Source organism: Rhinatrema bivittatum, chromosome 2, assembly GCF_901001135.1.
Source record: "Rhinatrema bivittatum chromosome 2, aRhiBiv1.1, whole genome shotgun sequence".
Classification (NCBI taxonomy): Eukaryota; Metazoa; Chordata; class Amphibia; order Gymnophiona; family Rhinatrematidae; genus Rhinatrema; species Rhinatrema bivittatum.
Genome location: NC_042616.1, coordinates 13,711,673 through 13,738,603, shown reverse-complemented (window position 1 = coordinate 13,738,603; position 26,931 = coordinate 13,711,673). Strand labels below are relative to the sequence as shown.

At 46.1% G+C, this 26,931-nt stretch overlaps 1 protein-coding gene across 1 annotated transcript in view; it reads right to left on the bottom strand.

Annotated features, from left to right (window-relative positions):
• Nucleotides 1–16,699: 16,699 nt before the first annotated feature.
• Nucleotides 16,700–26,931, bottom strand: part of LOC115086231 (acid-sensing ion channel 1C-like) — a 461,666-nt gene continuing 451,434 nt past the window's right edge. The window contains exon 10 of the mRNA XM_029592693.1: nucleotides 16,700–17,920. Coding sequence (XP_029448553.1) covers nucleotides 17,816–17,920 — 105 coding nt within the window. The 3' untranslated portion in view covers nucleotides 16,700–17,815. The remainder of the gene's footprint in view (nucleotides 17,921–26,931) is intronic.

The window sequence follows — 26,931 nt, the reverse complement described above, 5'->3', positions numbered from 1 at the left end:
AGATAAGAGCTGGCTAAAGTCCAAATACACCTAGGGGTAGATTTTAAAAGCCCTGCGCACGTAAATCCAGCTGGATGTACGCATGCAGGGGGGTTATGCGTGCCGATCCTATTTTGCATAGGCCCGGCGATGTGCGCAAGCCCCGGAACGCGTGTATGTCCCGGGGCTTTGAAAAAGGGGTGGGAAGGGGGCGGGGGCATGGGCGCCGGTCTGGGGGCGGGACTGAGGCCTCCAGCACAGCGGCCGTGCCGGGGGATCGCACGCTGGCAGCCAGCTGGTGCGCACAATTTACATCTGCCAGAGGTAGGTGTAAATAACAAAATAAAGCACAATTTACATCTGCCAGAGGTAGGCGTAAATAACAAAATAAAGGTGTGGGGGGGGGGGATTTAGGTAGGGCTGGGGGACGGGTTAGATACAGGAAGGTGGGAGAGAGCGGAAGGAAAGTTCCCTCCGAGGCCGCTTGCGCACGCCGACCCCGGATTTTATAACATGCGAGTGGCTGCGTGCGCATGCTATAAAATCGGGCGTACATTTGTTTAGGGTCTGATATAAGATTTGCAGTATGGCGTTTTCATAGGTTGAGTGCTGGCAGTTATGATATGGAAGGCTTACTATTTTGGAACTGTAGTTCAGTTTATTCCTGGCTTTCTGTGGGCCAAGTTCACACTCAGTGAACTTTACCATAGGCCTAATACCATATGGGATCCAGTAAACCACTTTCATTACTATGAGTAAGGTAGTTTATTAGGTCTATTAAAATATTATTATTGAAAGTGTGGATTTTTTTTGCAGTATGCCTATATAATATATAGGTTGTTGTGATATTTTTACTTCAGAAGATTATTCTTTGAATGTCTATTTTCCATGTGCAGTCTGCCTTTTTAGGTAGGGGAAGTTAATAAATTTTAAAATGGAAAACAATGCATAAGTTTTAATTATGCAGGGAGGGGAGGGAAGGGGGAATGAAAGGCTGTAAGGTTTATCTAGGGCATCTAATACCCTTGTATCAGCCCTAAGAGAGAGTGTGTCACACACACAAATTCACCAACCTCTCACACCGCCAGGGGGCAGATCCTGGAGAAGGGTGGGAGGCAGACAATAGGGAATGGAGGAGTCTTATTTCTAGACCAGGAGGTGGGGCAGCAAATGGCCGCCCCGCCTCATTAAACATTTCTCCATCACCCTTAGTGCGGACGCCAAAGACTGAACAAAAAAATAACAGTCCCAAAAACTAAGTAGTTAAAGCAGTGAGCTGCAAACAAGGGAAGCCAGGGTTCAAATTCTATTGCCATTCCTTATGACCTTGGGCAAGTCACTTCACCCTCCATGGTCTTCACCCTGCCCCTCAATGATTTCACCAGCACCGTGTCATATAGGGAGGTCATTTCATTCCTCACCTCAGGCAGCAGATTGACTTGAGCCACCCCTGCCTGTGGCTACACACTTTAGGGTAGTAGTGCTTTAGCAGATGCAGATCACCTTCAGTCCAAGTGTCCAGAACACTGACCCCACATGATGAAGGATGCCTGGCACAGTGCCCAGAGTAACAATAAAGAGCAGAGTAAGGACTCAGACCATTGGATCAAACAATGAGATCAGAAAAAGTTTAGTTCAGGAATATAGGAATCCATGTGCAGAGGTCTGAGAGGGTGAAGTGGAATTATAGATGAAAAGCAGAGATGAAATAGCCAAGGTGAAATTAGGTTGACAGGCCAAAAACCTTCAGCAAGGCTGAACACCCACCTAGATGTCTCTTTCTGCTAAGACAAACTTATCTTAGTCCCCAAGAATGTTCTTAGTCCATACACACAGTTGCTAGAGCTGCAATCTTAAGTAACAAGATGATCACCACTTTGCAGAAGTATATTTGTAATAAGACTGTACTACTAGTACATATAGCTGAGAATTAGGTTTGTATCTGCTGCACCTTCTCTCTACACTGGGTGTATTAGACTTTGGACAGTCCTTATCCTGGGAATAAGGACTTTACAACTTCTGAGAAAGAAATGGAGTTCATAGATATGCCTATATAATACTGAGAGATATTGGAGAGGCCCACCCAGAAAGCAGAGTGCAATAAGCTACACCTAATGCAGGGGTCCAGAGGAGTGCCCTCAAAAGAGGGTTCATGCTATTGTCACAAGTGATAGTAGGGAAAAGGTTAGAAACATTATCCCAGGACAAGCAGGATGCTAGTCTTCACATATGGGTGATGTCACTGATGGAGCCCTATCACGGAAAACTTTGTCAAAGTTTCTAGAAACGTTTGACTGGCATCCTGAGCCCACTGAGCAGGCCCAGCATGCCATGATATTATCCCAGGACAAGCAGGATGATAGTCTTCACATATGGGTGACATCATCAGATGTAGCCCTGATACGGAAAACTTCTGTCAAATGTTTCTAGAAACCTTTGGCTGGCACACTGAGCTTACTGAGCATGCCCAGCATGCCATGATATTCTCAGTCACAGGGGTTTCCTTTCAGTCTCTTTTTTTCCACCTTGCTGTAAGCATAGTGTATTAGGAGATCTGGGAATTTTCCCTCACTTTTTCCTCAAGGGAAAGAAAACATTTTCAATAAAAAAAAATTGTCATCGGGTCTCCCTTCTACATAGTATTGGTGAGTTCATTTTTTTTTTAGTCATTTTCGGTTGATTCTGGTCAACCTCACTAAAGGTATCCGCTGGTCATTGACCATCAATCAGCCTAACTTTCTAACATGGCCACTGGATTCAAAAAATGTCCAGATTGTAACCGCACTATGTAGATTACCGACTGGCACAATGTTTGTGTTTTGTGCCTGGGATCAGGCCACAATGTCCGGGCTTGTTTAACTTGTGCCCAGATGACACCAAAGGGCAGGTGTGCCCGATTGGACAAGATGGAGGAGTTATTTAAGAAAATCACCCCATCGTCATTGTCGACATTGTCTCCAAGAAGAATATTTCCCTTGGTTGCAAAACATCGAGGAGAAAAGAGGACTGGTGACTGTCCGTCACCAAACCCATCGGTGTCCTCTGTAGCGTCTTCCTCGGCATCTAAGGAACATCGAGAAAAAAGATGCCATCGACACCATTCCACTGATCCATCGGATGGAATGGCACAGTCATCGGCATCGAAAGACATCGAGCCGATGCCCAAGTGAGTCCGGGTACTGGAACCAACACACCCTTCCGTACCCGAGGCGCTCTCCACCGGGATCGGTGTTAGAGACTGTGCCACCACACTCAGTCATAGAAGTGCCAGTAGCGCCAGTCTTACCTTCTCCTATGACAATGGACCCAGTCCCAGTTTCCAGGGAAGAGGTGACTTCCATGGTCCAGCAGGCCATCGTCGAGGCTTTTCGAAAATTTCAGCCTCCTTCCATACCACCATCGGTACCAACACCGACTCCGGCATCGACATCGGATCCGTGGTTTTTTCAGCCTTTGCTGAACAAAATCGACGCCTTGATTGGTATATTTCCTCCACCGGCACCGACGCCTCCGGTGCAACCATCGACTCCATTGATGCCTACACATCCACCGGTGATTCCTTCCATTCCGATTCTGGGTTCATCGGAGGATGATGACAGGGACTCAGATTCCGTCCCGGGGCCATCGGGCCTTCATCATCATCGAATACCGGCAAGACCATTGATGCCAGTAAAGGATCCCTTGATACAATGCGTCCAGGCCCATTGGGTGATACCCGGCATTGGTTCCCATTGATGCCATCGAGACCCATCGATTCCCCATTGATGCCTTCATTACCTCCTATGCTGTCAAAGCAGATTCCATCAAAATCTGCTTCTAAAACAAAACATAATTTACAACAACAACCAGATGATCCTGAATCACTTTACCATCCTCAGTATACTCCGTGGATACTGATACTGATTCAGAAGAACTACAATCTGAGCCTTCTCCACCAGAAGAGAGGAGAAAGTCCCCTCCTGAAGACTTGTCATTCACAAACTTCATTAAGGAAATAGCGGACACAATCCCTTTCGAATTACTGACAGAGGACACAAGACACAAGGCTCTAGAAGTCCTTCAATTCGTTGATGCACCAAAGGAGGTAATGGCAATACCAATCCACGAAGTCCTGTTGGAACTCCAGCATAGGTTGTGGGAGCATCCTTGCTCGGTGCAAGCTATAAATAGAACAGATGCCACATACCTGGTGCAACATACCCCAGGTTTCCAAAAGCCCCAATTGCCTCATCACTCTGTGGTCGTCAAATCGGCTCAGAAAAAAGCCAGGAAACAGAAGCCACACTCTTCTACTCCACCAGGAAAAGAACAGAAGTTCTTAAGATACGTTAGGGAGAAAGGTTTTTCAGGGATCCATGCTGATATCTCGTATTGCGGCATACCAGCTTTATATGACACAGTACCAAAGAAACTTGTGGAAGCAAGTTCAAGGTATTGCCGATGATCTCCCTCAGCAACAACAACTGGCTCTAAATACACTAATTGCAAAGGGGCTTGAATCTGGCAAACACGAGGTACGGGCAGCTTATGACTCTTTTGAAACATCCTTTTGAAACCTCTGCCCGCCTATCAGCATCGGGAATTAATGCAAGGAGGTGGGCTTGGCTTAAGGCCTCGGACCTCAGACAAGAAGTCCAAGAGAGACTGGCAGATCTCCCTTGTACTGGAGAGAATCTCTGCGGAGAAAAAATTCAGACTACAGTCTCTCAGTTGAAAGATCACCACAAGACACTCCGCATACTCTCCAGACTATCATCGGATCAGCCATCCTCAATAAGAAAATCGACTAGAAGGGAAACCAGAAGACCCTTCTATAGGCCTAGAAGATACTACCCACCGGCTTCTTCAGCGCATTCATACCGTCCACCACAAAGGGGACGTGCACGCCAACCAAAACAGTAAAATACCCAAACACACTGGTCCAGCAGTGGGTTTTTGAAGTCAATTAAGAGAACAGAGGCCTTTCCATCAACCCTATGCCCCACTTACCAGTAGGAGGTCGACTCCATCATTTCAAATACCAGTGGAGTCTTATCACGAAGGACCAGTGGGTGTTAGCCACACTAAATCGGGGATACCATCTAAAGTTCAAAACAATACCCCCACATTCTCCACCCATTCCACTTTGGACAAGCATGGTCATCACACCTCAACTCCAAGTAGAACTCTCTACTTTGCTGACTGCCAGGGCGATCGAACCAGTTCCCCGGTCTCAACAAGGAAAAGGGTTCTATTCCCGCTATTTCCTAATTCCAAAGAAAACAGGCGGCCTTCACCATATCTTATACCTCCGCAATCTCAACAAATTTTTTCACAAAGAAAAATTTCGGATGGTATCTCTGGGAACCATCCTTCCATTGCTTCAACGGGGAGATTGGCTCTGTTCTCTAGATCTTCAAGATGCTTATGCACACATACCAATTTCCACACAAAATCGCAAGTATCTACGATTTGTCCTGGGAGGAAATCATTACCAGTATCGAGTCCTACCATTCGGACTAGCCTCTGCTCCTCGAGTATTCACAAAATGTCTAGCAGTGGTTGCTGCACATCTAAGAAAAAACAGCATTCATGTTTTTCCATACCTAGACAATCGGCTAATCAGAAGTCCATCCAGGTAGGGAGCTCTGTCTGCCTTAAAAAGTACAATAATACTATTACACTCCCTGGGATTTCTCATCAACTATCAAAAATCCCACATCGAGCTGTCTCAACTCCTCACATTCATCGGAGCAGAGCTCGACACCACAGTGGCAAAAGCTTTTCTTCCAAACGACCGTGCCAACAATCCAGCATGCTTGGCGAACTCTATAACCCAATACCAGTTCGCATCTGCCCATCAACTTCTAGTGCTACTAGGACACATGGCCTCGACAGTACATGTTACCCCTATGGCGAAGTTAGCCATGAGAAGAACTCAATGGACTTTGAAATCTCAATGGCTACAAGCTTTCCAACCACTGTCGTACACAGTTCAAATCACCCACCAGTTACACCTATCGCTCCACTGGTGGACAAATCAAACAGCATTGAAAGCTGGTCTCCCATTCCAACAGTCAACTTCGCAAGTCATCCTGACCACAGATGCCTCCAACTTGGGATGGGGAGCTCACGTCAACAACCTTCAAACAAAAGGGATGTGGACTACGCTCGAAATGAAGTGTCAAATAAACTTCTTAGAACTTTGAGTGATGCGATATGCCCTTTATGCCTTCAAAGACTGCCTCTCAAACAAGACTGTGCTGATACAGATGGACAACACAGCAGCAATGTGGTACATAAACAAACAACGAGGCACAGGCTCTTATCTGCTCTGCCAGGAAGCGGTGCAGATTTGGGCTTGGGCTCTAGAGCACTCTATGCATCTTCGAGCAACTTATCTGGCAGGCATACAAAACGTCTTAGCGGACTATCTCAGTCGACATTTCCATCCCCACGAATGGTCTCTGGATCCACGTGTAGCGAGCAAAATCTTTCAACGCTGGGGTCGCCCAACCATAGACCTTTTTGCATCCAAACTGAACTACAAAGTGGAAAGGTTCTGCTCCCTCCACGGCCGTCAACAAGCATTCCCCAGGGACGCCTTTGCTTGCCCCTGGAATACAGGACTTCTATATGCGTATCCTCCAATTCCGCTCATAGCCAAAACTCTCGTGAAGCTACAACAGTACAGAGGAACAATGATCCTCATAGCCCCGTACTGGCCTCAACAAGTATGGTTTCCCATACTCCTCGACCTCTCGATCAGAGAGCCGATTCGCCTGGGCACAGTGCCCACTCTCATAACTCAGAATCAGGGCACGTTGCGTCATCCCAACCTGACAACTCTTGCCCTGACAGCTTGGATGTTGAAAGCTTAATTCTGCAACCATTTAATTTTTCAACACAAGTCTCTAAAGTTCTCGTAGCTTCACGAAAGCCTTCCACACATAAATCTTGGTGCACACAAAAAGGTTTTGAGCCATCTCCTCCTGAAGGAAGAAAAAAGTCCCCACCAGAAGACTTGTTCTTCACTACCTTCATTAAAGATATGGCAGACACAATCCCTTTTAATTTAGTGTCTGAGGAAGATACAAGGCAGCAGACATTAGAAGTCCTACAATTCATGGATCCACCCAAGGAAGTCCTAGCCATTCCTATCCACGAGGTCCTCCTGGAGTTACAACATAGGCTTTGGGAACATCCATGATCTGTTCCGCCAATCAATAGGAGAGTGGACACTACATATCTTGTGCAGCATGTCCCTGGTTACCAAAAGTCACAACTACCACACCAGTCCGTAGTAGTTGAGTCGGCTCAGAAAAAATCCAAAAGAGTACGACTTCATTCGTCTGCACCACCAGGGAAGGATCATCGATTCCTGGACTCTCTAGGAAGAAAAGTATTCCAAGGAGCTATGCTTAACTCCAGGATAGCGTCTTACCAACTCTATATGACGCAATACCAGAGGAATCTCTGGAAGCAAATGCAGGAGCTTACTGATTCCCTACCTGAGCAATACCAAGATGCAGCTCAAACAATAATCCATAAAGGACTAGAAGCTGGAAAACATGAGGTCTGTGCTGCTTACTACAGCTTTGAAACCTCTTCAAGGGTTGCAGCTTCGGGGGATCAGTGCACGCCGCTGGGTCTGGCTAAAAGCCTCTGACCTCAGGCCTGAGATACAGGATAAGTTGATGGACTTGCCCTGTGTGGGCGACAACCTGTTTGGGTCAAAAGTACAGGACACAGTGGACCAACTTAAAGAACACACAGAGACACTGCGTCAATTATCTGCGGTCCCGCAAGACTCTTCCTCTTCAGCGTCCCGCCATCCACCAAGAAAGGATACCAGAAAGCCGTACTACAGGCCGAGAAGGTATTATCCACCGGTACCTAGGGGTAGATCTTCTCGACCACAGCAAAGATCTCAGCCCAGGCAGCCTAGAACCGCTAGGCCTCAACCACCAGCGCAGACAGGACCAGCTGCAGGTTTTTGAGGCAGGCGCCAGAGAGCAAAAGCCATCTCCACAATCCCAACCCAAACTTACCAGTAGGAGGTCGAGTCTCCTTCTACTACAACCATTGGTTTCAGTTGACAACAGACCAATGGGTACTCTCAATAATATCATGAGGTTATCAATTAATTTCCTATCAATTCCAAAAGACTCTCCTCCAAAGCCTCTTTCGCTAAACGAAAATCACATTATTCATCTGCAAGCAGAATTATCCACCCTTCTGAGAACCAGAGCCGTAGAACCGGTACCCCGGACTCAGCAAGGCAGAGGATTCTACTCCCGTTATTTCCTCATTCAAAGAAAACAGGAGGCCTATGTCCCATCCTAGATATCAGAAATCTCAACAAATTTCTACGGAAAGAAAAGTTCAGGATGGTCTCTCTAGGCACCATGCTTCCCCTTCTTCAGACAGGAGATTGGCTTTGTTCTCTGGATCTACAAGACGCTTATGCTCACATTCCAATATTCCCCCTCATCGCAAATATCTGCGTTTCCTGGTGGGTCAACAACATTTCCAATACACCCAGAGTATTCATGAAATGCCTGGCAGTAGTAGCAGCTCACTTACACAAAGAAAGTGTACACGTTTTCCCATACCTGGACGACTGGCTCATCAGCAGTCAATCTCAACAAGGAGCTATTGTTTCTCTCAGGTGAACAATCACTCTGCTACAGTCGATGGGTTTTCTCATCAATTACCAAAAGTCCCATCTCATCCTGTCTCATCTGCTTCAATTCATCAGAGCAGAACTGAACACCATCCGATCAAGAGCTTTCCTACCAGAAGATCAGGCAGAAACAATCTCCTTATTAGCACGCTACATTTGCAGAAACAAGAGACAGCTCATCAGTTTCTCACTTTACTAGGTCACATGTCCTCCACAGTTCACATCACTCCTATGGCCAGATTAGCCATGAGAATAACCCAATGGACATTATGGTCACAATGTATACAAGCCATTCAACCACTGTCGTCTCCAATTCAAGTAACCCACCAGCTACGTTCATCTCTCCTTTGGTGGGCAAACAGAGACAACTTGCGCAAATGTCTACCCTTCCAACAAGGTACTTGGACAAAACTTGAAGCAACATTTCAAATCCTGGAACTTCGAGCTATACATTATGCTCTACATGTGTTCAAGGACTGCCTTTCACACAAGACGGTTCTAATTCAAACAGACAACACAGTAGCCATGTGGTACCTGAACAGGGAGGTACGAGCTCGTATCTCCTTTGTCAAGAAGCAGCACAGATTTGGGACTGGGCCCTGACACATTCCATGTTTCTCTGGGCCACTTATCTAGCGGACATCCACAACGTAGTTGCAGATTGCCTCAGTTGTCAGTTCCAACCTCACGAATGGTCCCTGGATCCCTTCGTAGCGACCAGGATATTTCAACTTTGGGGACAACCAACAATAGACCTCTTTGCATCAGACCTGAATCACAAAGTGGACAGGTTCTGCTCTCTGCACAAACAGAAACACCGGCCAGCCAAGGACGCCTTTGCTCGCCCTTGGAACTCAGGTCTTCTATACGCGTATCCTCCGATACAGCTAATAACCAAACCTCTAGTGAAGCTACAACAGGACAAAGGGTCCATGATACTCATAGCCCCACACTGGCCTCAACAAATATGGTTTCCCATACTTCTCGACCTCTCGATCTCAGAGCCAATTCACCTGGGTGTAGCTCCAACTCTCATAACTCAAGATCAGGACAGGTTGCGCCATCCCAATCTTCAATCCCTATCTCTAACAGCATGGATGTTGAAAGCTTGATTTTACAACCACTCAATCTTTCCACTAATGTTTCTCAAGTGCTTATAGCTTCACGTAAACCTTCCACACGGAAGAACTATTCTTCAAAATGGAAAACATTTACGTTGTGGTGCACACAAAAGGACACTGATCCTTTCTCCTGCCCCACACCTTCTTTGCTAGACTACTTATGTCATCTTTCAGACTTTGGTCTCCAGACCTCATCCGTGCGAGTACACTTAAGTGCAATCTTGGCTTACCATAATAAGATGGGAGATGCACCAATATCCATACAACCTCTTGTCAGTAGATTTATGAGAGGTTTAATTCACCTTAAACCACCAATAGGGCCACCAGTCACAGAATGGGACTTTAATTTGGTATTAACAAGGCTCATGCGTTCTCCTTTTGAACCCATGAATTCCTGCGATTTTAAATTTCTTACTTGGAAGACTATCTTCCTAATAGCCATTACATCTGCTAGAAGGGTTACGTGAGTTACAAGTATTTGTCACATACTCATCCTACACAAAATTCCTACATGACCGGGTGGTACTCCGTACACACCTAAAATTTCTTCCCAAAAAAAGTTACGGAATTCCATTTTAATCAATCCATAGTCTTGCCCACATTCTTTCCAAGACCTCATTCTCACCAAGGTGAGAGAGCTTTACATACCATGGACTATAAGCATGCGCTAGCATGCTACTCAGACCACACTGCAGTCCACAGGAAATCCACTCAACTCTTTGTTTCTTTTGATCCAAACAAACCAGGTAATCCAGTGGGCAAACACACTCTCTCCAACTGGCTAGCAGACTGTATAGAGTTCTGTTATGAAAAAGCAGGCCTTCCTCTCCAAGGGCAGGTAAAAGCTCATTCAGTAAGAGCAATGTCAACCTCAGTAGCTCACTATCGTTCAGTACCAGTTCTTGACATATATAAAGCTGCAACATGGAGTTCTCTTCACACGTTTGCAGCTCATTACTGTTTGGACAAAGAAGGATGACAAGATTCAGCCTACGGACAATCTGTCTTAAAGAACTTGTTTCCAGTATAATCCCAACTCCTTCTACATCCAAACTGCTGTGATTTTCGGCTGCCTCATTTTCACCAACAATACTTCAGTGTTGCTTCACTACAAAATGACTCAGCCTCTAGCTTGCTAATCACCCATATGTGAGGACTAGCATCATGAAACCCACCTGGCACCCCGCGAAGTTAGGTCCGATACGTTTTATTATTTTATTTTTGCTAACGCTTATCGCTACATACGAGACTGAAGGGAGACCCCTGTGGCTAAGAATATCATGGCATACATGTTTCTAGAAACTTTGACAGAAGGTTTTCTGTGACAGGGCTCAGTCAGTGATGTCACCCATATGTGAGGACTACATTCTGCTGCCCTGGGATAACACCTATTACAAGGTAAGCAATTTTGCTTTTTTTAGTCGATAACTAAAAGAAGTTCAAAGTTGAACCTTCCCAGGACACTTGTTGCATTTCATTGAAGCACCAGTGCTCCAACCCTTGCCTTTCTATAAAAACTCCAGTACTTCTCCCTACCAGACCTCTTTCCTGCACATCCACTCTTATTGTCAAGTCTCTTCCATAGACTGTATCAGCAGCTATTGATACATTACCACTTATTAGCATATCCCTTTATCCCAGGACAAGCTGGATGCTAGTCCTCACATATGGGTGACGTCACTGATGGAGCCCTATCGCGGGAAAAACTTCTGTCAAAGTTTCTAGAAACTTTTGACTGGCACTCTGAGGCCACTGAGCATGCCCAGCATGCCATGATATTCTCTGCCACAGGGGTCTCACTCCAGTCTTCGTTTTTCCGTGCTGCTGTGAGCATCGCGGAGATAGGAGCCCTGTGAGTTTACTCACAATTCTGACTGAAAAGTCAACTATTTTTTCTCATATTTTTCCCATTTGGGGTCTCACTTTCCTTTTGTCACCAGACGGTGACAAAACTAATAGTGTTTTTGCGCTTCCACATTGATTTTTTCTCACAAAATTTTCATCGACGGCTGTCGATAGTGACATGGCTTCGGGTTTTAAAAAATGCCCGGTCTGTAATCGGACCATGTCAGTAACAGATCCACATCTTGAATGTGTGGTCTGTTTGGGTGAAAAGCATGATATTCCATCATGCCAACAATGTCAGGAGATGACCCCGAAAGGTAGGAAACTTCGACAAGAAAAGATGACACATCTTTTCCATCTTCAACTAGTTTCCTCACCTTCTACTTCGACCAAATCATCTCCAACAGGAGTTACAAAGAAACTCCTTCTTAAAAAACGTTGACTAGAAGGATCCGGAGATGCATCATCGCCAGCCCCGTCGACGTCATCAACAAGGTCAGTCACAGAACCAAGGCCTAAGCACAAACATCGACATCGTCGATCCTCGGCGTCACCGTCGCTCCCCCCCCCGGGAGAACCGACTGCAAAGCGGCATAAAGATGGAGATGTGCCGCTAACATCCGCGCCTACGGTGCCACCGTCGAAAGCATCGATATCGACACCTACATCGACATCGTTACTACCACCGACTACGCAAGACTTAACCGTCCTCATCAGGCAAGTAGTGATGGAAGCCTTACAGGCACAAGTTCCGGCGACCTTGCCGATGCCAGCGACCTCGCCGATGCCAGCGATAATGCCGATGCCAGTGAGCACCCCGATGCAGGTGCCGTCTCCGACGCTTACATCATCGATACCACTAACATCCGTGTCGATGCCTCTCTCGATGCCATTATCATCGGAAATTCTCTCGATGCCAATAACATCAGTGTCATCGATACCCTCGATGACTATTCCCACATCGATGTTCTCCTTTTTATCCACATCGATGTCGACCGTTTCGTCGATTCCACAGCCGTGTGGTACATCAACAAACAAGAAGGTACGGGCTCGTATCTCCTTTGTCAAGAAGCTGCACAGATTTGGGGCTGGGCCCTGAACCACTCAATGTTCCTCCGGGCCACTTATCTTGCAGGCATATACAATGTAGTGGCAGATCGACTCAGTCGTCAGTTCCAACCACACGAGTGGACCCTGGATCCCTCAGTAGCGACCAGGATATTCCAACGTTGGGGACAACCGACAATAGACCTCTTTGCGTCACATCTGAATCACAAAGTGGACAAATTCTGTTCTCTACACAAACAGAAGAACCAGCCAACCAAGGATGCCTTTGCTCGCCCTTGGAACTCAGGCCTACTCTACATGTATCCTCCAATACCGCTCATAACCAAAACTCTAGTGAAGCTACAACATAAGAACATAAGAAATTGCCATGCTGGGTCAGACCAAGGGTCCATCAAGCCCAGCATCCTGTTTCCAACAGAGGCCAAACCAGGCCACAAGAACCTGGCAATTACCCAAACACCTAGAAGATCCCATGCTACTGATGCACTGATGCAATTAATAGCAGTGGCTATTCCCTAAGTAAACTTGATTAATAACAGTTAATGGACTATTGTAAAGCAGTTAATGGACTTCTCTTCCAAGAACTTATCAAAACCTTTTTTGAACCCAGCTATACTAACTGCACTAACCACATCCTCTGGCAACAAATTCCAGAGATTTATTGTGCATTGAGTGAAAAAGAATTTTCTCCGATTAGTCTTAAATGTGCTACTTGCTAACTTCATGGAATGCCCCCTAGTCCTTCTATTATTCGAAAGTGTAAATAACCGAGTCACATCTACTCGTTCAAGACCTCTCATGATCTTAAAGACCTCTATTATATCCCCCCTCAGCCGTCTCTTCTCCAAACTGAAAAGCCCTAACCTCTTCAGCCTTTCCTCATAGGGGAGCTGTTCCATCCCCTTTATCATTTTGGTTGCCCTTCTCTGTACCTTCTCCATTGCAACTATATCTTTTTTGAGATATGGCGACCAGAATTGTACACAGTATTCAAGGTGTGGTCTTACCATGGAGCGATATAGAGGCATTATGACATTTTCCATTTTATTAACCATTCCCTTCCTAATAATTCCTAACATTCTATTTGCTTTTTTGACTGCTGCTGCACACTGAGCTGACGATTTCAATGTATTATCTACTATGACGCCTAGATCTCTTTCTTGGGTGGTAGCTCCTAATATGGAACCTAACATCGTGTAACTACAGCAAAGGTTATTTTTCCCTATATGCAACACCTTGTACTTGTCCACATTAAATTTCATCTGCCATTTGGATGCCCAATCTTCCAGTCTTGCAAGGTCCTCCTGTAATGTATCACAGTCTGCTTGTGATTTAACTACTCTGAATAATTTTGTATCATCCGCAAATTTGATAACGTCACTCGTCGTATTCCTTTCCAGATCATTGATATATATATTGAAAAGCACCGGTCCAAGTACAGATCCCTGAGGCACTCCACTGTTTACCCTTTTCCACTGAGAAAATTGACCATTTAGTCCTACTCTCTGTTTCCTGTCTTTTAACCAGTTTGTAATCCACGAAAGGACAGTCGCCTCCTATCCCATGACTTTTTAGTTTTCGTAGAAGCCTCTCATGAGGGACTTTGTCAAACGCCTTCTGAAAATCCAAATACACTACATCTACCGGTTCACCTTTATCCACATGTTTATTAACCCCTTCAAAAAAATGAAGCAGGTTTGTTAGGCAAGACTTCCCTTGGGTAAATCCATGTTGACTGTGTCCCATTAAATCATGTCTTTCTATATGCTCTACAATTTTGATCTTGAGGATAGTTTCCACTATTTTTCCCGGCACTGAAGTTAGGCTCACTGGTCTATAGTTACCCGGATCGCCCCTGGAGCCTTTTTTAAATATTGGGGTTACATTGGCCACCCTCCAGTCTTCAGGTACAATGGATGATTTAAATGATAGGTTACAAATTGTAACTAATAGGTCAGAAATTTCATTTTTGAGTTCCTTTAGTACCCTAGGATGCATACCATCCGGTCCAGGTGACTTGCTACTCTTTAGTTTGTCAAGGGGTCCATGATACTCATAGCCCCATATTGGCCTAGACAAGTATGGTTTCCCACACTTCTAGACCTCTCAGTCAGGGATACAACTCGCTGGGAATGGCTCCCACTCTCATAACTCAGGATCAGGGTTGGTTGCGCCATCCCAACCTTCAATCCCTATCCCTGACAGCATGGATGTTGAAAGCTTAATTTTACAACCACTCAATCTTTCAACCAATGTATCTCAAGTGCTTATAGCTTCACGTAAACCTTCCACACGAAAGAATTACTCTTCCAAATGGAAGAGATTCACTTTGTGGTGCAGACAAAAGAATATTGATCCTTTCACTTGCCCCACTACTGTTCTGCTAGACTACTTATACCATCTTTCAAAATCTGGTCTCCAGACTTCATTGGTAAGAGTACATTTAAATGCAATCTCAGCTTACCATAACAAGATGGGAGATGCACCTATCTCCACACAACCTCTTGTCAGCAGGTTTATGAGAGGTTTAACTCAGCTTAAACCACCAATACGGCCACCAGTCACAGAATGGGACCTTAATTTGGTTTTAACAAGAATAATGCGTTCTCCATTCGAACCCATAGATTCCTGTGATCTTAAATTTCTCACATGGAAGACTATCTTCCTCATAGCCATTACATCAGCTAGAAGGGTTAGTGAGTTACAAGCACTTGTCACGTACTCACCCTATACGAAGTTCCTACATGACAGAGTGGTTCTCCGTACGCATCCAAAATTTCTTCCTAAGGTAGTTACGGAATTCCACTTGAACCAATCCATTGTTTTACCCACATTCTTCCCAAGGCCTTATTCTCACCAAGGAGAACGAGCCTTACATACTTTGGATTGTAAGCGTGCACTATCTTTCTATTTAAATCGCACTGTAGTCCACAGGAAATCCAATCAGCTTTTTGTTTCCTATGATCCAAACAAACCGGGTAAAGCAGTGGGTAAACATACTCTATCCAACTGGCCAGCAGATTGCATACAGTTTTGTTATGAAAAGGCAGGCCTTCCTCTCCAAGGGCGAGTAAAGGCACATTCAGTAAGAGCAATGTCAACCTCAGTAGCACACTATTGCTCAGTGCCAATTCTTGACATATGTAAAGCAGCAACTTGGAGTTCACTTCACACCTTTGCAGCTCATTACTGTTTGGACAAAGAAGGATGACAAGATTCAGCCTATGGACAATCTGTCTTAAAGAACTTGTTTCCAGTCTAAACCCAACTCCTTCTACAACCAACCTGCTGTGATCTTCGGCTGACTCATTTTCAACAACAATGAATCACTGTTGCCTCCATATCAAATGACTCAGCCTCCAGCTTGCTAATCACCCATATGTGAGGACTAGCATCCTGTTTGTCCTGGGATAAAGCAAAATTGCTTACCTTGTAATAGGTGTTATCCCAGGACAGCAGGATGTAGTCCTCACGAAACCCACCCGCCACCTCATGGAGTTGGGTCTCATACCTTTTATTATTTTATTTTTTGCTAAAGCTTATTGCTACATACGAGACTGGGGACCCCTGTGGCAGAGAATATCATGGCATGCTGGGCATGCTCAGTGGCCTCAGAGTGCCAGTCAAAAGTTTCTAGAAACTTTGACAGAAGTTTTTCCCGCGATAGGGCTCCATCAGTGACGTCACCCATATGTGAGGACTACATCCTGCTGTCCTGGGATAACACCTATTACAAGGTAAGCAATTTTGCTTTCACAGATATTTACATCAGGGGTACGGAAATGTAACCTCCTACTTCCATGCCTTCTTTCCAGAGGTCAATGCCTGCCCCCTCTCTCCCCCTCCCAGAATCCATAGTACAGTTTGTGCCAGATGTGGCAATGATGAGGATTCTCCAGTTGTAAAGCAAGTTCCAGAAACCGTCTGCAGTACAAGGAGCATCTGGAAGCCCCAATGAATGAATTTTCTTGCCCTCTCAGTAAAGGTTGCAATTTAGAACAAGAAGTTACAACCACTTTCATACGTTACCTTTACATTTTAAATACATTCTTAGCCAAGAGTGTAACAAGCAAATCACGCTCTTCTGTCGCATGCTAAAATGATAATTCCTCAATGCTGGCAAATATTTGGGTCTCTCCCAGTGGGGACTGACACTTTATGGTGTGAAAGCCAAGAATTAACCCAACAGTGGTTTCACCCAAGATTCACTGTGTGTGGAAGCGCAGAACAGAAAGGACATGGAGGTGCGATTTCTCATGTCAGCAGCACACGGAGATTCCAGCTGGGAATGATGGGGTAGAGGTGTTGAAAGAGGTTCTCGTGATTGAAGGTTAACATGATGACCACTTGTCATTCACTCCAGTGCCAGGTTGGGGGTTGGATTCCATTGGCACTGTGGTCTGGGGACGTCCAGAAGAGGATGGGCACATTTACTGAAATCTGCTCTCACTTTGCAGGGTCTAAAGAAATAAGGAAGGTGTGAGCTCCTCTTTTGGCCCCTGAACCAGATCTATCAAGTCTGAGTGAGGGTCGCTGTTGAACTATGGTGTGATGTGTGTGTGTCAGGGAGCCTCAAATGTTTCCTTTCACATGATGTGGGTGCTCCGCCAGGCCTTCGCCTGGCTCACTCTTGTTTTCCAATTTTGAAAAATGTCAAAATCTGTTCCAAATCAAAGCAAAAATCCTCTGTCTTGTTTCACTATCTCCTTCTCTCTGGCTTCCTAAAGCTTTCCTGAGTCCCACCCTCCCTTCTTTGCCATGTAGGATGTAGGAAGAATAATAGCAACCCAACTCCGCATCCTCTGTGAGGTAGGGGAAACAGCCAGATGAATAAAGGTTCCTCTCAGACTCTCAAGACAAACTTTCTCCAATCCTCTCTGCTTTAGAAGAGATTTTGGCATGCTTGAGCACTCCCATCCTTCCCCCGCACTGCAATTCAGTTGATTAATCACAATGCCCAAAGGTGCCTGGAATCTGCAGCTCCTCCTGAGTTAGACTGTGAAAGGTTTATATAGCAGATAATAAAGTTTCAATTTCTTGAGGGATACTTTTGTCCCTCCATTTGATTTTTTTTTATTAAGTGTTTTGTCATTCCGCTGCCCTTGTGATGAGTTTCACAGTCCTGGCGCTGGAGCCATCAGCAGGCGAACTCCTCAAAGTTCCCTAGAGTCGGGTGACGAGGTAGCATGTTGGGCGTGAAGCCGAGGCTTTCCGAATGACTCCGGAGGGTGTCACATGTGCTCTGAGGAGGGAGAAAAGGAGGGAGAAGCATGAACATAGAACAAACCACACTTCAGCACCACATCTTGCTCTACCACATTAGCAACAACAACAAAAAACCAGCATCCATAGTGTAAGGGACCTTTGGTTTCCCCTTACTTAAAGAGTCTACCATTAAGCTGTGGAGATTCAGTGAAGAAATAGGTGAAAGAGTTTTGGGTTTTGCTTCCCCAAGAGGGAATATGCAGATGGTGTGCCCTAGCTGTTTATCAACCCATAGCACCTGTTATCCTGGTGGCTTTTCAGCTAGACTTTCAAGGAGTCAGGAGCTATCTACCCTATTCCTACTTTAGGGGAAAGGAGTAAGGGAGTTTCCTTTTTAGGGGTCACCCTCTAGTTTATTTATGTAAAAAATTTTCTATACCGCCGTTTAGTGATATACCATCACAACGGTTTACAAATAGGCACATACCGGTAAATAAATTCGAGATGGATTGTACTTTAACCAGAGGGTGCCGCAGTTGTTCAGATACATGATTCAATATTATAAGCTATATGTAAAGTGTATTAAAATTCCCTTTATGGGCTAACCGTAGATGCGGAATACTGTAATTCTTTAACTTAATACTTAAGTGTGATAAAATAAAAATAAAAATACACATATGTTCTCAGGTGACTTTTGCTTGTGTGTATAAGTCCTTTTCTTGTTTCTTAGTACTACCTATTTCCCATTCTCACTTTGAAAGGCCTTTTTGAAAAGCCATGTTTTTAAGCTTTTTTTGAAAAGTTTTTGATCCCTCGTTAGTCTTATTTCGGGTGGCATTGAGTTCCATAATATAGGGCCGGCTAATGACAGTGCTCTCTCCCTTACTTGTGTCAATTTGGCTGTCTTTACAGAGGGTATGGTTAGTAAGGCTTTATTTGCTGATCTGAGATTTCTTTGGGGAACATGTAGTCTTAATGCAGTGTTTAACCAATCAGTATTTTCTTCATTAATTAACTTGTGGATTGTGCAAAGTGTTTTAAATTGTACTCTTTGTTTGATTGGCAGCCAGTGTAGTTGACTCGTTTTCCAACCTTTATAGACTGGTTTGGATTCTGTTAAGCCTATTTGTGAGGATTCTCAGTGGGAGCCCATCCCTCTTGTCACAGTGAACTGGGGCACCCCCGAATTCGAGGCTCGATATGGGATAAGGAAGCCCTGCTTGTGCTATGTCTCCTAACGAGGATACGCAGTGACAGGGACCTGCTGCAGAGGAAGAAGAGGTTTGCTTTAACTGTTTTGAGCTCTCTCTTATGTTGGAGGCACAGAAGTTTTATTCCACCCTTCCTGCTTCTTGCTTGCATTTTCCCCTTTTTATTTGCTTTTATATTCCGATGTTCATTGTACATATCACACCGGTTTGCAATGTGTTGAAAGGGTTAATCAGTGACAATGTACCCTATACATGATTTATGATGTGTTAGTAGCATTAGTGGATTTTTAAATTTGAATGAGTATGATGGGGGTTAGTAGCTATATACAAATAAACACTTTTTATCGGTGAAAAGTTTTCTCTATACATTGGAGCTTTGTGGGCTTATTGCATTTTGTGAAGTGTTAGTAACATTGTACAATGAGATTAGAGGTTTTTGAGATTAGTATAAGTATAGTGGAGGTTAGTGGCCTTTAAGTTCAATTAATATTTTTTTCCCACTTGGAGCTGATAATCCCTGGTACTTGGGTGTCAGTAGCTAGACCTATTAAAGAGCACGTTTTTCACCCTGGAAGACACAGGAATGTTGCATGTTCCATGTAAAAGAAGGGATCCCAGTAAAGTGGACTGCCAGGAGGAACACAGAAGATACAAAGCAAAGGGAACACGAACTTTGTTGCCATGGTGGGAAGTTATACATGGGCATGTGAGGTGCACAGTGGGTGCTGACTAAGCAGTAAAAGAATAAATGGAAAAGCACAGAAAAGAATATGAGTACCCTTCAGGTGCTACCTAAGGCGTTAAACTAATTTAAGATGATTGAATTTGGGACTAAGCTCTGATTAATATTGGGACAGTTTTGCTCTTCCCAGTGGGACGAGGAAAGAGAAACACATTGAGAAGTAAAGCAAATGTTGCTTACCTGATGTAACAGGTGTTCTCACAGGACAGCAGGATGTTAGTCCTCACAAATGGGTGACATCGAGGATGGAGCCCAACCACGGAAAACTTCTGTCAAAGTTTCAGGAACTTTGACTGGCCCCTACTGGGCATGCCCAGCACGGCACTAACCCTGTAGCCAGCAGGGGTCTCCCTTCAGTCTTGTTTTTATAGCTACAGGCAGTGCCGAAAAATAAAGGAAACGAACCCAACACCGCGGGGTGGCGGGCGGGTTTCGTGAGGACTAACATCCTGCTATCCTGTGAGAACACCTGTTACATCAGGTAAGCAACATTTGCTTTCTCACAGGACAAGCAGGATGGTTGTCCTCACAAATGGGTGAGTACCGAGCTGAGGATATCCGAACATGCACCAAATGTACCCAACGGCGTGCAACAGGCACAACAACTGGGGTGGAATTTGGTAGAGGACATCCTGAACCCCACCGGGCAGGCGGAAGGGTGTTGGTACGTCACGTTGGAAATAGGTTACGCAGGACAGATTGGCTGAAGATGGAATCTTGTCTTCCGGCTTTGTCTAGGCAATAGTGGGCTGCGAAAGTGTGGAGAGAACTCCAGGTGGCAGCCCTACAAATGTCAGGAAGCGGCACCGATCATAGGTGTGCTACTGAAGTCGCCATGGCCCTCACAGAGTGTGCTTTAACATGGTCTTGGAAAGGAATGCCTGCTTGCTGATAGCAAAAAGATATGCAGTCCGCCAACCAGGAGGAGAGAGTCTGCTTACCCACAAGTTGCCCTAGTTTGTTGGGATGGAAAGAGACGAATAACTGAGTGCTCTTCCTGTGGGCAACTGTACAGTCTAGGTAGAATGCTAGAGCCCGTTTACAGTCAAGGGTATGCAGAGACTGTTCCCCTGGGTTGGAGTGGGGCCTGGGAAAGAAGATAGGTAGCATGATGGATTGATTAATGTGAAACTCCGAAACTACCTTAGGCAAAAACTTAGGGTGAGTGCGGAGTTCCGCCCAGTCCTGCAGGAGTTTAGTGTAAGGCAGATAGGTAACTAGGGCCTGTAATTCACTAACCCTGCGAGCTGAAGTGATAGCCAAAAGGAAAATCACTTTCCATGTGAGATATTTTAGGTCACAGGAGTGAAGAGGTTCGAACGGTGGTTTCATGAGCTGCCCGATAACCAGATTAAGGTCCCAGGAAGGGGCCGGAGGACGTAAAGGAGGCTTGATATGGAGCAAGCCTTTAAGAAAACGAGTTACGAGGGGTTGTACTGATATAGGGACATCCCCGACACTTTTATGGAAGGAGGCTACCGCACTGACATGCATTCTGATGGAAGAGGTCTTTAGACCTGATTCCGATAAATGCCAGGGATAGTCCAAAAACCTTGGGAATGGACAGGAAAAAGGATCAAGGGATTGCGAAGAACACCATGATGTATACCTTTTCCATTTATAGGAATAAGACTTTCTTGTGGAAGGCTTCCGTGAAGCAATCAGGACACGAGAAACCGAATCTGAAAGGTTAAGTGGTTGAAGGATTAACCTTTCAACATCCATGCCGTCAGGGACAAGGCCTGAAGATTGGGATGGCATAGACATCCGTCGTTCTGAGTGATCAGAAGCGGGTGCGTTCCCAAGGAATGTGCCTGCGGATGGAGAGATCCTGGAGTATGGGAAACCACACTTGGCGTGGCCAGTGAGGTGCTATCAGGATCATGGTTCCCTCGTCCTGATGGAGCTTCACGAGAGTTTTCGAGAGAAGAGGAAGTGGAGGGAATGCATAAAGCAGACCGGTTGCCCATGAGAGGGAGAATGCATCTCTGGGCTGAGAGCGCTCGCTCCGAATGAGGGAGCAGTAATTGTCCACTTTGTGGTTCTGAGGGGACGCAAAGAGGTCTATTTGGGGATAACCCCATTGTTGAAAAAGAGAGGTCGCTACCGAGAGGTTGAGCGACCACTTATGTGGTTGGAAGACACGACTCAGTTTGTCTGCCAAGACATTGTGTACTCCCGGCAAGTAGGTGGCCCTGAGGTACATCGAGCGGGAGAGCGCTTCCGCCCAAATCTGCGAAGCTTCCTGACACAGAAGGAAGGAGCCTGTGCCTCCCTGCTTGTTGATGTACCAAATGGCCACCTGGTTGTCCGTCTGAATCAGGATAACGTGATTTGATAGAGAATCCTGAAAAGCTCTGAGAGCATATTGCATTGCTCGAAGCTCCAGGAAATTTACCTGGTGTTTGGCTTCCTCTGGAGACCAAAATCCTTGTGACTGCAGATCGTTCACATGAGCTCCCCAGCCGAGGTTGGAAGCATCGGTGGTGAGAATGAGTTGAGGATCTGGCAGATGAAAAGGCAGTCCCTGGAGGAGATGGTTCTGATCTTTCCACCAGGTGAGAGACAGACGGAGTGCGTCGGTGATGTGGACAATGGTTGACAGAGACTGAGTCGCTTGAATCCATTGTGACCTCAGAGTCCAATGCATGACTCTCATGGCCAGGTGGGCCATTGGTGTGAGATGGACTGAGGACGCCATGTGTCCGAGAAGGACAAGGAATTGTCGAGCTGTTGCTGTATACTGCGACTGCAACTGGTGAGCAAGAGATACGAGGGTTTGCACTCGATGATGAGGTAGAAAGGCTTTTGCCTGTAAGGTGTCCAAGTCTGCCCCAATGAATGACAAGGTTTGAGATGGGACTAAATAGAGTGTGTAGGGTCAAATCCAGGGACGATCGAGTGGCTTGCTGGGTTGGGGCCCTGATTAACCAGTCATCTAGACAGTGGTAGACGTGAACACCTTCTTTCCTGAGAAAAGCTGCGACAACCACGAGACATTTGGTAAAGACTCGTGGTGCCGATGCTAGGCCGAATGGATGCACTCGTTATTGATAGTGCTTTGGGCCTACTAAAAACCTGAGATACTTGCGATGAGCTGAAGCTATCGCAATGTGGGTGTACACGTCCTGGAGGTCCAGAGAGCAGAGCCAGTCTCCTTTTTGTAGAAGAGGTAGAAACGAGCCCAAGGTTACCATCTTGAACTTTTCCCGCTGGAGGTACTTGTTGAGGGCACGTAGGTCCAGAATTGGACGAAGCCCCCCGGATTTTTTGGGGATCAAAAAGTACCAGGAATAGAACCCTAGGCCTTGTTGTGAAAGGGGGACAGGTTCTATTGTTCTTAACTGGAGAAGAAGGGAAACCTCCTGCTCCAGAGGGACAGAGTGGTCGTTTACTCTCCACGCTTGTAGAGGTGGTGAATCCAGTGGAAGAGCAAGAAAGTTCAGGTGGTAACCCTGAGCAATGATTGCTAGCACCCATTGGTCGGTTGTGATTGATTGCCACATGCTGTGAATGTGGCACAATCGACCTCCCACTGGTATGGCTGGCAGAGGGATCAGGCTGCTGCTCTCCAAGGGAATGTCAAAAACCTGAAGCAGGCCCCGGCTGGGGAGCTGCTTGTGGCTTTTGCTTCCGGAGCTGGTGGGGTTGAGATTTCAGATAAGGCCTCGTAACTCGGGACTTTGTTGGTGGAGGATTGTACTTCCTTGGGCGGAAGAATGACTTCTTAGAGTCCTTCTTGAAGGGCTGTCTAGAAGGAAAGTCAGAAGGTATCGATGAGAGCTGTTTGAGGGTCTCATGATGGTCCTTTAATTCAGCCACTATTTGGCTGAATCTGTTCACCGAACAGATTATCTCCTATACAGGGCAGGTCAGAGAGCCTGTCTTGTACTTCTGGGCAAAGGTCAGAAGACTTGAGCCAGGCCCAGTGTCTTGCCGAAATGGCAGTTGCAGACACTCTAGTGGAGGTGTCGAAGATATCGTAAGCCATTCTTATCTCATGCTTTCCTGCCTCAAACCCCTTGTGGACAAGGGTTTGAAGATGTTCTTGAAATTGGTCAGGCAGGGTTTCAGAGAAGTCCTGTATTTGCTTGAAAATGACCCTGTTGTATTGGGTCATATACAGCTGGTAAGAAGCAATCCTGGAGATAAGCATGGCCCCTTGGAACACTCGACGACCAATATTGTCGAGGAACTTGTGTTCTTTGACAGGAAGGGTAGAAGAGTGTGGTTTTGTCCTTTTTGCTTTCTTTTGAGCCGATTCCACCACAACTGAGTGGTGGTCAAGCTGAGATTTTTGAAAGCCAGGGCTGACTGTACCATATAAGTAGTGTCAGCCTTTCTGTGTACTGGGGCAATGGATCCAGGATTTTCCCCGATCTTTTTGAGGAGGTCAAGAAGAACTTGATGAATGGGAATAGAAGTGATCACCTTAGAGGCATCCAGGAATTGGAGAAGCTCCATCATCTGGTGCCTATCATCTTGCTCCGTCTGAAGCTGAAAAGGGACAAATTCGGACATTTCCTTCACAAAATTAATGAAAGAGAGGTCCTCTGGAGGAGAACGCTTTCTACTTTCAGTAGGAGAGGGAGGTGAAGGTAAGTCATCGGTGTCTGTGGAAGTATCATCACCCCAGGGGTCATAAGGATCAGTATGCTGACCTGTAGGACAAGAAGGGGGTTGAATACCCGAAGGCCCCGGCTGAGGCTCCGAGAAAATCAAAGGAATCGCCGGGGGCACTGTGGATGGCCTGGAAGGCATCGGTGCCGGTATCGAAGGCATTGATGGTGCCGATGAGCGTATCGCTCCCGATGAATGAATTGGTGGCGAGGGACGACATGGCATCGATGGCTGAGGCAGAACTCCCGAAGGTGGGATGCGAAACGGTGTTTCTCCTCCTGATGAGGCTGTCATCGGGGAGCGCACCGGGGCCATCGGAGACCCGGGAATCACCGGTGGAAGGGCAGTCATGAGCGCCTCCATCCGGGATAGTAGCGGTGCCAGCGCTGCTGTCATCGGGTCGGTGACCGGTTCCGGTGTCGGAGGAACCTGGAGTCGTTGCATCGCCTTGTCGATGGCCTCCTGGACCAGCTGGTCCAGTTCTTCCCGGAGACCTGGGACAATCAGCTCCGGCTCCGTGACGGAAGAGGGAGGTTGAGGCACAGTCGGAGGGACCACGTTTACAGGCGGAATCGCGACTCCCAAACCCCGATCGGGTGAGGGTGGCCTCGATGTCCCGGTCACAGGAGTGGTCGGTGCTGTTCCTGGATGGGGCTTCTTCGATGGTGGCTCAGACGGTGGTGAGGTCGATGATTTCGCTCCCTCGACGGCCCAAGACTTACGATGCCGATGGCGGTTTCTCCCTTCGATCCCCTCGATCTTGAGGGGGAGAAAACGGGAGCCGATGGCCGTGAAGACTTCGATGGCGGGCGGTCACCGGATGGTTGTCAATGTTGGTGCGACTTCGACGGTGCCGGTTCCGATGACGTCGATGCGATGGACGGCGTCGGGGTGTGGCACGGAAAAGGAGTCCCATCTTCTCCATTCTGGCTTTGCGACCTTTTGGTTTCATGAGGGCACATTTGGTGCAAGTCAGGACATCATGCTCACGGCCTAAACACATTACAGACTCTATGAGGGTCTGTGATAGACATGGTGCGAGTACAATTCGGGCACCGACGAAAACCCGATGCCATGGCCATAGAAAAAATCGAGCCACGGTACGGTCGACGGCCAGTAGGCTGCGAGGGCCAAACTAGACGGTAATTGACGAAAAACAGCGAAAAAACTTACCGGAGTACCGCGGCCAGAGAAAGTTATTTATTTATTTTATTTAGCATTTTTCTATACCGACCTTCAAAGTTAAATACCTTATCAGGTCGGTTTACATCGAACAGGGACATAAACAGTAAACATAAACAACTTATTATAATCAGGAGAAAAACAAAGTTAGAGGAGGGACCCCTGTGGGGCAAAGTTATTTTAAATAAGTCCGTGAGGAAAATTCCTGTCAGGAATGTGTTCAGAGCTCCTAAACTGCGACGCTACTGCTGCGTGGAAAAAAGAAGACTGAAGGGGGACCCCTGCTGGCTGCAGGGTTGGTGCCATTCTGGGCATGCCCAGTAGGGGCCAAAGTTCTGGAAACTTTGACAGATGTTTTCCATGATTGGGCTCCATCCTGATGATGTCACCCATATGTGAGGACTACCATCCTGCTTGTCCTGTGAGAATGTCATCTACCCTTCTAATAAAAGATAAAGGCTTGAAAGGGAACAGTCGTACAATAGAGCTGCATATAGGCCTATGCAAATAGTGCTGACAACAGGGTTTGGTTTCTTGGATCAGAGAAGATGGTCTGCTGAGTAAAGATAAAATACACCTTACATGGAAAAGTAAGGATACGTTTATCCACAGACTTACCAACCTAATGAGGAAAACTTTAAACCAGATTCATCAGAGGAGATGACAAAAATCCATGGGTAATCGAGAAATATGGAAATCAGAATGAAATCTTGGGAAGGTGTATGGAGAGTCTTTTATTGGCAGGTGGATACATTGATGCAGCAGTGAGTTGAAAGTCATTTACAATACTGGATGGCAGATGGAGGATTGTGATTTGGGGAGAAGAAAGGGGCTGGGGTCAGGTGATGGGAGTGTAAGGGATATCTTGTGGTCTAGGCTTGCTCTGAATAGATAGTCGGAGAGCCTTATACTCAAAAGTAACCTTGATCAAAACTGGGTTAGTGGAGAGGAGGAGGGACCCCTGCTCCTTTTGCTGCAGTGATTGAGAGGATAAAAGAAGAGGAAAACTGAGAGGCCAAAAAGACCTCTGTAGATCCCTGTGATGGGGCACCAGGTCAGAGGTTACAAGAAGAAAACAAACAGCTGTTTCAGAAGCAGTGCTGGCAGCAAGCCCCCGGAGAAGGTGGGGAAGAGTATGGGGCAGCCACACTAAGAAACACCATCAGCTCCTGGGCCTTACAGTGAAGAATACTACCCTAAGGATTCACTGTGTATAGAATTTTTGACTTTAGAAATGGACTCCCCAGTGTAAAGAGAACATTCTGGGTGTGACAGATAAATTCACCAGATATG